The sequence below is a fragment of the Oncorhynchus clarkii genome, chromosome 30 (assembly GCF_045791955.1).
Source record: "Oncorhynchus clarkii lewisi isolate Uvic-CL-2024 chromosome 30, UVic_Ocla_1.0, whole genome shotgun sequence".
NCBI classification, from domain to species: domain Eukaryota; kingdom Metazoa; phylum Chordata; class Actinopteri; order Salmoniformes; family Salmonidae; genus Oncorhynchus; species Oncorhynchus clarkii.
Genome location: NC_092176.1, coordinates 38,852,570 through 38,863,971, shown reverse-complemented (window position 1 = coordinate 38,863,971; position 11,402 = coordinate 38,852,570). Strand labels below are relative to the sequence as shown.

Sequence of the window (11,402 nt, the reverse complement as noted above, 5' to 3'; positions counted from 1 at the left end):
GTTCCCAGGAGAAACAGCCCAGTCCTGCATCTCAGAGGAGGCTCCTTCTATTGCATTTGTTGCCTCACTTGTGTTGTGTGTTTTTGCTGATCTTGGTGTGTTTTTGCTGCATTTATGATGTAATGATTTGGCTTTGTTATGTCTCAATGCAGTACATGCTCTGATCTCAGATGCCCTGCTGGGGCTTTTTTTGTTTTTTTGCCTGTGTGTTTTTCAGATGTTGTGAGAATTAAAATGTTGACAAGAATCTGTATTTTGTTAAAATACTGAAATGAAAAATATTGATTGTAAAACCCTGTCATCTAATGGAAGTCTCTGGCTAAGAGATGGGGACAGACAGACGAGTCTAAATGAATAAAGAGAACATACAATAAGATCTCTACAAAAGAGCTGAAGTTTATTGAAAAGGTTTGGTCCATTTTATGCTGCTGCCAGAGCCAACCGGCACTAGCCAACCGGTGATATCGATGCTCAGAGTTTCAGCAGTTCCATCTCAATCCAACCATCATTGAGGTAAAGTCATTCCTCTAGCTTTAGATGTCAGCCTGGATACAGGACAACTCCAAAGTCAACTCCAAGCAATACGGCCAAAGTCAATTCCAAATTTCCTAGCAACACAACTCCAGAGGTAAATTCTGTAAGGGCCCAAAGCACTGAAGGCCCTCCAAATTAGTAAACATCTTTAAAAAAGTGTGTGCAGGTATATTGGCACTTGTCTGAGGTTTCCCATAAGTCCTCTCCTTTTGACCAGAGCATCTCAGGGGGCACTGCGGCTGTGGATGCAAGAGGGGCAGCAGTGCAGCGTGTCGTGGATGAACAGGTCACACTCCACGCAGAACACACTGTTGCACGACGGACACGTGAACACACTCTTGTCTTTCAGCTCCCCCTGGCAGGCTTCACAGAACCTCTCTGTGTGGTGCAGCAGCAGAGGACTCTCCTGGAAGGCCTCCAGGGGGAAGAGGTGGTGGAAGGAGCGGGCCAGGTGAGGAGCGGAGACAAGTGTCAGCCCTGGGGGAACACACACACTTTAGTCACGTCTGTCGTAGTACACACACACACACACACGGGTCATCTCAATGTATGTACGCAGAAGGTATTTCCCAAAATGCCTTCCTCCCGAAGTGTACACTTGTTCACTTCCCGATATGAAAGGAAATTATTGCTATGAGAAACTCCCTCTAGACCGTGCCTAAAGCAAACCAATGCATTAAAATGTGGGAAACAGTAAACAAGTGAAGAAGGAGAGACGATTGGGACAAACAGCTAGACACCACACACCAGACTTAAACACTCCGCTAGACACCACACACTAGACTTAAACACTCAGCTAGACACCACACACTAGACTTAAACACTCAGCTAGACACCACACACCAGACTTAAACACTCAGCTAGACACCACACACCAGACTTAAACACTCCGCTAGACACCACACACTAGACTTAAACACTCCGCTAGACACCACACACTAGACTTAAACACTCAGCTAAACACCACACACTAGACTTAAACACTCAGCTAGACACCACACACCAGACTTAAACACTCAGCTAGACACCACACACCAGACTTAAACACTCAGCTAAACACCACACACCAGACTTAAACACTCAGCTAAACACCACACACTAGACTTAAACACTCAGCTAGACACCACACACTAGACTTAAACACTCCGCTAGACACCACACACTAGACTTAAACACTCAGCTAAACACCACACACTAGACTTAAACACTCAGCTAGACACCACACACCAGACTTAAACACTCAGCTAGACACCACACACCAGACTTAAACACTCAGCTAAACACCACACACCAGACTTAAACACTCAGCTAAACACCACACACTAGACTTAAACACTCAGCTAGACACCACACACCAGACTTAAACACTCAGCTAAACACCACACACTAGACTTAAACACTCAGCTAGACGTAAACTCAGCTAGACACCACACACCAGACTTAAACACTCAGCTAGACACCACACACCAGACTTAAACACTCAGCTAGACACCACACACCAGACTTAAACACTCAGCTAGACACCACACACTAGACTTAAACACTCAGCTAGACGTAAACTCAGCTCGACACCACACACCAGACTTAAACACTCAGCTAGACGTAAACTCAGCTAGACACCACACACTAGACTTAAACACTCAGCTAGACACCACACACCAGACTTAAACACTCAGCTAGACGTAAACTCAGCTAGACACCTCACACCAGACTTAAACACTCAGCTAGACACCACACACCAGACTTAAACACTCAGCTAGACACCACACACCAGACTTAAACACTCAGCTAGACACCACACACTAGACTTAAACACTCAGCTAGACGTAAACTCAGCTAGACACCACACACCAGACTTAAACACTCAGCTAGACGTAAACACTCAGCTAGACACCACACACTAGACGTAAACACTCAGCTAGACACCACACACCAGACTTAAACACTCAGCTAGACACCACACACTAGACGTAAACACTCAGCTAGACACCACAGACTTCACAGTCAGCTAGGCACCACAGACTTCAGTCAGCTAGGCACCACAGACTTCACAGTAAGCTAGGCACCACAGACTTCAGTCAGCTAGGCACCACAGACTTCACAGTCAGCTAGGCACCACAGACTTCACAGTCAGCTAGGCACCACAGACTTCACAGTCAGCTAGGCACCACAGACTTCACAGTCAGCTAGGCACCAGACTTCACAGTCAGCTAGGCACCACGTACCACAGACTTTACACTCGACAGGTAGCTCAGTGTACTTGGCCTGGCACTGTGGACAGAAGTACCCTCCCATAGACAGACCGGGACCACCACTAGTGCTGTCCAGATGGGCCTGGCTGAAAGAAGGCTTGGCATCCTGGTCTGATAGAGAGGCTATGGTGTGCTGGGGGAAACCTGGAGGGAGAGAGAATAGAAACAGTGGAGCTCAGAAATAACGTTGTGTGGTTAGGACTGAGCCAGGCTATGTGCTGAAGCTCTATGTGTGTCTGACCCATGCGTATGAGGGAACACTCGGAGGAGGAGGTAGCAGGAGGAGGCTTCACATGAAACATCAGCAGCTCCCTGAAGTGGCTCTCATCCAGGATCACATGGTACGACCCCCCGGTCTCTCTGGTGAGCACCGTGCAGACACGCACCTCGGCTGACAGGCCAATCACAGACACACGGATCTTCAGAGCCTTCAGAGTCTGATGGAGAACAGAGAAAACACCAGAGATATGAAATGTGAGGCACCAGGGAGAGATCAGAGATATGAAATGGGAGACACCAGTGAGAGATCAGGGAGAGATCAGAGATATGAAATGGGAGACACCAGTGAGAGATCAGGGAGACAAGGAGAAAGACCACATAGAAACTACACCAGAGTTTCTACATGAGAGAAAACACCAGAGAAAAACATCTGGGGATGTTATTTACAATGACGGCCTACACCGGCCAAACCCGGACGACGCTGGTCCAATTGTGTGCTGCCGTATGGGACTCCCAATCACGGCCGAATGCGATACAGCCTGGATGTAAGTGATAGAGACAGACACAGCCAGATCTGCTGTTACCTTGACCAGCTCATAGATGTTAGCTGGGTCACATGTGGTGAGACTACTGAAGATGATGAGGACTTCTCTGCTGCTGTGGCCTGGCATGTGTCTGAGGAGAGACAGAGGGTGATGGTGAAAAGACAAAGTGGATCATACATCTTGGGACAAAATAAAAGTATATGGATATACACACCACACACACACACACAGGAAGCATACTTGAGAGTCTGCATGGCCAGGCTGAGGGAGTTATATAGAGAGGGTTCTCCTCCACACGTAGAGTCCTTTGCTTTCTTCAGGGCATCAATGTGCTTCTTTGGGTTCCCTGTGGATAGAATAACAGCACTGTTAGCAGAATTGTAACCAGCCCACAACTAACATGCCCTCTCAAAACACCAGCAAGCCACAAACGTTAATGCCTACAATGGAAAATAAATATATAAAAATTAAAACTATTTTAAAACATGCAAAAAAAAAAAAAAGTACAGCACTTATATTAAATAAGCTTAGGGGAAATTGGGACACCTCGTAGAATGACCCAAGGCTGACCGCTCACCTGCCAGGTCAGTGAGCTTCTCCGCTCTCTTGTTCTTTGTGGTGATGATGCCCACCTGAAGAGGAGACCATAGGAGGGACTAAGTTCTCTTACACAACGTTGCTGGCGTAGTAATGCATCAGATGTATTTCATGAAGCACCTTTTTACATCCGGAGGCGTCACAAAGTGCTTTACAGACACCCTGCCTAAAACCCCAAACAGCAAGCCATGCAGGTGCAGTGGTATCTGTGGCTAGAAATAAAAACTCCCTAGAAAAGCTGGAACCTGGGAAGAAACCTAGAGAGGAACCAGGCTCCAAGGGCTGCTTACATTGACAAACGCTCAGGAACGAATGACAGTGGGACATTAAAACCAACTCTAATTGAATGGTGGAACGAGGGCCTAGAGAGAGAGAGAGAGAGAGAGAGAGACAGAGACAGAGACAGAGAGAGAGAGAGAGAGAGAGATCCTACAGACCACCTGAGGCCTACCTGACTGATGGGGTTCTGGTCAAAGTATTCCTCAACAAAATATTCCACCAGCTGCAGAGTTGAAGAGAGAGAAAACAAATCACAAAATATTTTTCAGCTCCATATGTTTCACAAGTATTTGGATTCCTCCTCATCTCTACCATCCCCTCCTCTTCCTCCTCCTATTCCTCACCTTGAGTGTAGAGGTGAGGCGGTTGGGTTTCAGGTCCTGGTCTTCCATGGTTCTAGAGGTGTCAATTACCACGTACAGGTGACGCATCTGGAACATGTGATATTGTAGTGTTATCATTATTACTTTACTGAAGAAGTACATGGCATCTGAGAAGGCAAATAGAGGGCAAGGAATCAACTCACCATCCCAAGACGAACTTGTCCATGACTCTCAAACACCCTTTTCCTTTTGGCCTGGAAAAGGATTTCCTCTACAGTGGCTTTGAGAGATCCAGACTCGTCCTCCTTCAAGATCTCCCTATATGGACAGACGGACAGACAGTCAGTCAGTCAGTGTCCGCATTTCAGTGGTAAGGCTGTTGCAGCCTCACTGTAGACCAAAGTCGAGGAGTTTAGTCGGGGGAGGTGCATCTGCGACAGCCAAAAGTCAGACACTAATGTGTTTTTTTTAACAGCGAGGCTCAGATCAACATGGCAGTGTTGCCATTCTTTATAAAAACATGTTTTTAACACACAAACTAAAATCACATGTGTACATTACACAACCAATTAGTGAGACAGAGCCTCAAACACATGTATTTATTGATTGGTTCCCATTTCAGTCATGTCTTTGGTGACGTTCGCTTGAGTCAAACAATAACACCCTAAAAGACTGGTTGCCAATAGAGCCTCTTACAACGCAGGTGACTGCTGCAGGATGAAGTTGGTGAAGAGCAAACGTAAAAACTCACACAACAGTCCAATAATTATATTCATCCTAAGCTTACGTTTAGTGAGCGCCTTACCATGTTCGCTCATAACCTCCCTCCCAACGCTTGGCTCTCTCTGGCTCTTCGTCCATCTTGATTGAGTCAACCTCCAAATGCAGTTCAATCAAAAACTGAAGTATCTGTATAAATGACAAAAGGGTGAATCAGAAGCTTTAAAAACTTTGTAATGCTTTGTAGCTATTATATTATAAGCCGTGGCATTATCATGCAAATACAATTATTTTCAAAAACAACATAGCTGCCAACTCATCATCCCCATACCAGTACTTATGTATATTGGTTGGAAAATGTAGCTATCTATGCAAGCAAATCACAAGCACTCGATCCGTCAATTCTCCTTTAAACCCAGGAAGCAGTCATTCCACTTACCGTTCATCAGCTTTTCAAGCGTAATAATGTCAAAATACGTTCGGAACTTACCAAAGAATGGCGTTTCGCTGAGCAACTATCGTCATTAATACCTTTTTGACGGTATGTACTTCCTAAAATAGTCTAAATAAAAAGTCACATGCAATCGAATGAATGCCAGTTTTGCACATCCTGCAATATTAGTAATGGATTTAATAAATAAAACTTAATTAGAAATATACAACTTTAAAAGTACCCTATATTGTCTACTTACATGAAATATTATTGCGTTCGGTGTAGCGCGGGTGAAACAACAGATAGGTATGGCGTTCATAAACTGTTGAAGGTGATCAAATCAATGACCTTTTCTGCTGCTGGATCAGCCGAACTGTGCGTGGTAGTATTTGGTGATTTTATTGGTGGTGCAGAAGAGGTGGATTTGGCATTTTCTCAAAAACGATACGATTATTTTCGGTTGCATATAACTTTGTATTTTGATTTTAGGGGAGTGGAGTACATACCGGCCGGAACGGCAGTAACGTCATTACGATACTAACGTTAGTTGCTCAGCCAAACTCAATTCTTTGGTAAGTACCAAACGTATGACATTAATCTTGAAAAGCTGGAGAATAGCAAGTTGAATGCGCTTAAAGGAGAATCGCCATGTTCAACGTCTCCTGTAAACCCAAGATTCTGGTTCAGAAGCGCCAAAGATATTTTATAACTAACTCATTGTCTGTGGCTGCTGCGCCTTGCTGTGAAACTGGCGGATGTTTTCGAATGCATTGATAAATTAATCGTCTACATTTCATGAATTAATTACTCGACTAAATTAGTTAAATCGTCGGCTGAATAAATGTACATTAGTTTAATATGATATAGAAACATTCAAATAAGATTAAAACAAAAACACAGCATTCGCATACCTGCTGAAGGAAGCAACCATGTTTGGTGTAACAGAAGAGCTTCCCGCCCCAGGAAACATGGTCTAAAGGAAAAAATAGTTCCGACTTCAGATTTTTGGGGGGGAGCAATGGGTAAATTTACGTTTTTGTGGATGATGAGCTCATAAATTACATGTAAATGTCCAGAAACTATTGTCATTTAAAAACGTTTAAAGTTTAGTATTTAAGTGGACAGTTTAGACAGCATACATCTGCTCCTTTTATTCTCTGTCCCCAACGCACTGGACGACCAGTTTGGATAGCCTTTAGCCATACCTTCATCCTACTCCTCTGCTCCTCGGGTGATGTGGAGGTTAACCCAGGCCCTGCGTGTCCCCAGGCTCTCTCATTTGTTGACTTCTGTAACCAAAAAAGTTCGAGCTTCTCATTTAAAACATTAATCTCTCCAGAAATAAATCTCTCACTGTTGCCGCCTGTTATAGACCCCACTCAGCTCCAAGCTGTGCCCTGGACACCATATGTGAATTGATTGCCCACCATCTATCTTCAGAATTCATTCTGTTAGGTGGCCTAAACTGGGATATGCTTAACACCCTGGCAGTCCTACAATCTAAGGTAGATGCCCTCAATCTCACACAAATTATCAAGGAACCCTCCAGGTACAACCCTAAATCCGTAAACATGGGCACCCTCTTAGATATTATTCTGACCAATTTGCCCTCCAAATACACCTCTGCTGTTTTCGATCAGGATCTCAGCGATCAATGCCTGCATCCGCTATGGGTCCGCGGTCAAACGACCACCCCTCATCACTGTTAAACACTCCCTAAAACACTTCTGCGAGCAGGCCTTTCTAATCGACCTGGCCCGGGTATCCTGGAAGGATATTGAACTCATCCCGTCAGTTGATGATGCCTGGTTGGTCTTTAAAAGTTGTTTCCTCACCATTTTAAAAAGCATGCCCCTTACAAAAAATGTTGAACTAAGAACAGATATAGCCCTTGGTTCACTCCAGACCTGACTGCCCTCGACCAGCAAAAAACATCCTGTGGTGGACTGCACTAGCATCGAATAGTCCCCGCGTTATGCAACTTTTCAGGGAAGTCAGAAACCAATACACGCAGTCAGTCAGGAAAGCAAAGGCTAGCTTTTTCAAACAGAAATTTGCATCCTATAGCTCTAACTCCAAAAAGTTTTGGGACACTCTAAAGTCCATGGAGAATAAGAGCACCTCCTCCCCACTGATAAATCCACGATAATCGAGAATTTCAAGAACCATTTCTCTACGGCTGGCCATGCTTTCCTCCTGGCTATTCCAACCCCGGCCAACAGCTCCGCACCCCCCGCAGCTACTTGCCCAAGCCTCCCCTGTTTCTTCTTCACCCAAATCCAGATAGCAGATGTTCTGAAAGAGCTGCAAACCCTGGACCCGTACAAATCAGCTGGCCTAGACAATCTGGTACCTCTCTTTCTAAAATTATCCGCCGCCATTGTTGCAACCCCTATTACCAGTCTGTTCAACCTCTCTTTCGCATCGTCCGAGATCCCTAAATATTGGAAAGCTGCAGCGGTCATCCCCCTCTTCAAAGGGGTTGACACTCTAGACCCAAACTGTTATAGACCAATATCCATCCTGCCCTGCCTTTCTAAAGTCTTCGAAAGCCAAGTTAATAAATAGATCACTGACCATTTTGAATCCCCCCATACCGTCTCCGCTGTGCAATCCAGTTTCCGAGCTGGTCACGAGTGCACCTCAGCCACGCTCAAGGTACTAAATGATATCATAACTGCCATCGATAAAAGACAATACTGTGCAGCCGTCTTCATTGACCTGGCCAAGGCTTTCGACTCTGTCAATCACCGTATTCTTATCGGCAGATTCAACAGCCTTGGTTTCTCAAAATGCTGCCTCGCCTGGTTCACCAACTACTTCTCAGACAGAGTTCAGTGTGTCAAATCGGATGGCCTGCTGTCCGGACCTCTGGCAGTCTCTATGGGAGTACCACAGGATTCAATTTTGGGGCCGACTCTTTTCTCTGTATATATCAACGATGTCGCTCTTGCTGCGGGTGATTCCCTGATACACCTCTACGCAGACGACACCATTCTGTAAAGATCTGGCCCTTCATTGGACACTGTTACCAAACCTCCAAACGAGCTTCAATGGCATACAACACTCCTTCCGTCGCCTCCAACTGCTCTTAAATGCTAGTAAAACTAAATGCATGCTTTTCAACCGTTTGCTGCCCACACCCGCCCGCCCGACTAGCATCACCACCCTGGACGGTTCTGACCTAGAATATGTGGACATCTATAAGGAGCTAGGTGTCTGGCTACACTGTAAACTCTCCTTCCAGACTCATATTAAACATCTCCAATCCAAAATAAAATCTAGAATCGTCTTCCTATTTCGCAGCAAAGCCTCCTTCACTCAAGCCGCCAAACATACCCTCGTAAAACTGACTATCCTACCTATCCTTGACTTGGGCGGTGTCATTTACAAAAGCCTCCAACACTCTACTCAACAAACTGGATGCAGTCTATCACAGTGCCATCCGTTTTGTCACCAAAGCCCCATATACCACCCACCACTGCGACCTGTATGCTCTCGTCTGCTGGCCCTCGCTACATATTCGTCGCCAGACCCACTGGCTCCAGGTCATCTATAAGTCTTTGCTAGGTAAAGCTCTGCCCTAACTCAGCTCACTGGTCACGATAACAACACCCACCCGTAGCACGTGCTCCAGCAGGTATATCTCACTGGTCATCCTCAAAGCCAACATCTATGGCTGCCTTTCCTTCCATTTCTCTGCTGCGAATGACTGGAACGAATTGCAAAAATCGCTGACGCTGGAGACTTATTTCCCTCACTAACTTTAAACATCAGCTAACCGATCGCTGCAGCTGTACATAGCCCATCTGTAAATAGCCCATCCATTCTACCTACCTCATCCCCTTATTGTTTTTATTTACTTTTCTGCTCTTTTGCACACCAGTATTTATACTTGCACATCTATCACTCCAGTGTTGATTTGCTAAATTGTAATTACTTCGCTACTATGGCCTATATATTGCCTTACCTCCTCACGCCGTTTGAACACTGTGTATAGACTTTCTTTTCTTCTATTGTGTTATTGACTGTACTCTTGTTTATTCCATGTGTAACTCTGTTTGTGTCGCACTGCTTTGCTTTATCTTTGCCAGGTCGCAGTTGTAAATGAGAACTTGTTCTCAACTAGCCTACCTGGTTAAATAAAATAATAAAAATACATATTTTTTGAAGCTGCAAATAGTGTTTTTTTTTTATTAAATAACATTTACACAATAAATCCTACATTGTACATAATCACCATAGAGGTAGGTTACTTGCCTGCATCTCTGTATGGACAATATTTAACCTCAGACTATTGTTGAAGATGGATATCTTCAATACATCACAATGCTCACATTTCATTTTTTAACTAAACAGACAAATGTCTGAGAAAATTACAATTTACATGAATGGCAAAACATTTTCGGAAATTCACAAAAATATATAGGTACGAAAAAGGGAAAACATCGTTAATTTGCTTACTACACAGTGGACGGTGCTTACTAGACATCCGGTGCCCGGATGTCAGTAAAAGACCGCTACAAAATGAATTTGTAAAATCTGATAAAAAAAACTGTACAATTCCATAAGAACACACCGGGTATTTATTTTTTATAGATAAAATATTTTATTTGGATACAGGAGCATCCCCTGAGAACCTTTGTTAAAACAAAAATGTACAAACATGTAAAAAAAAAACGTTCATTGGCCATGTCATGTCATACCCTAGAGGGCGCTCTAATAACCTTTAGCATCTTGCGCCATCCATCATTACCCAACTGTAACCTAACGTAGCAGGTTTAAAATAAACGCCTGAAAAATAAATCCCATAAATATTGTTTATAATTTTTTTTTTAAAGAACTGTCTCGGGAGGTTCTCTTCTGTACTGTTCAATCAATCCAGTAAATGTGGAGGAGTTAAGATGGCTGGTCACCTTGTTCATGTCCAAAAGCTGAAGTCGAGTCACAGGCTCTTTCCAAAACCGGAACATCCGATTGTTGGGGACTCGGTATAGGCTACATATTAGAGGTATTATCATAGCCGCTGGAAGTAGTTTGGGGGTGGGGTTGCTGCGACGACAGGGGGAGTGTATATGTCGGTCCGCTAATACAGGCCCAATGCACTGCTTTTGTGGGGAGAAAAATGTACCAAATGTATTTGAGTGTTTACCAGCATTTTTAACTTGAGTCTGATAATTATCTGTACAAAACAGGTCATTTTAAAATACTTGTGGAATATAAAAAACTTTATTGATATGTTATCCATGTTCTTGAAATACTTTGCAACTCATTTCTATGTGAAAATTGAAATGGTCTATTCATTCCTTTTCCATGTTAGTAGACACTCTTATCCAGAGCAACTTACAGTAGTGAGTGCACAGATTTTTGTACTGGTCCTCTGTGGGAATCGAACCCAGAACCCTAGCATAGCAAGCACCATGCTCTACCAACTAAGCCACATCATCAAGATTTTTCAGGGGGTGCGGCAGCATCCCTACTTCCCGCGGCTGTGGGTACA

The 11,402-nt window shown here is 44.2% G+C and overlaps 1 protein-coding gene across 1 annotated transcript; it reads right to left on the bottom strand.

Annotated features, from left to right (window-relative positions):
• Positions 1-376: 376 nt before the first annotated feature.
• On the bottom strand, positions 377-6,852 carry LOC139389349 (general transcription factor IIH, polypeptide 2). The gene is made up of 11 exons (XM_071136029.1): positions 6,814-6,852; positions 5,555-5,658; positions 4,953-5,067; positions 4,771-4,857; positions 4,599-4,649; positions 4,128-4,182; positions 3,791-3,896; positions 3,590-3,680; positions 3,028-3,223; positions 2,760-2,930; positions 377-1,011 (listed from the first exon to the last, which is right to left on the bottom strand). The coding sequence occupies exons 2-11, from the start codon at positions 5,608-5,610 to the stop codon at positions 758-760; spliced, it is 1,182 nt and encodes a 393-aa protein (XP_070992130.1). The 5' UTR covers positions 5,611-5,658; positions 6,814-6,852; the 3' UTR covers positions 377-757.
• Positions 6,853-11,402: the final 4,550 nt, after the last annotated feature.

Bases quoted from the DNA above. Each gene is read 5' to 3' on its own strand.
- LOC139389349 (XM_071136029.1), bottom strand. From the start codon at position 5,610: ATGGACGAAGAGCCAGAGAGAGCCAAGCGTTGGGAGGGAGGTTATGAG. The intron at 4,650-4,770 runs GTGAGGAATAGG...TCAACTCTGCAG, and splicing joins GCCTCACCTCTACACTCAAG to CTGGTGGAATATTTTGTTGA. The intron at 1,012-2,759 runs GTACGTGGTGCC...GTGTTCCCCCAG, and splicing joins TGTCGAGTGTAAAGTCTGTG to GGCTGACACTTGTCTCCGCT.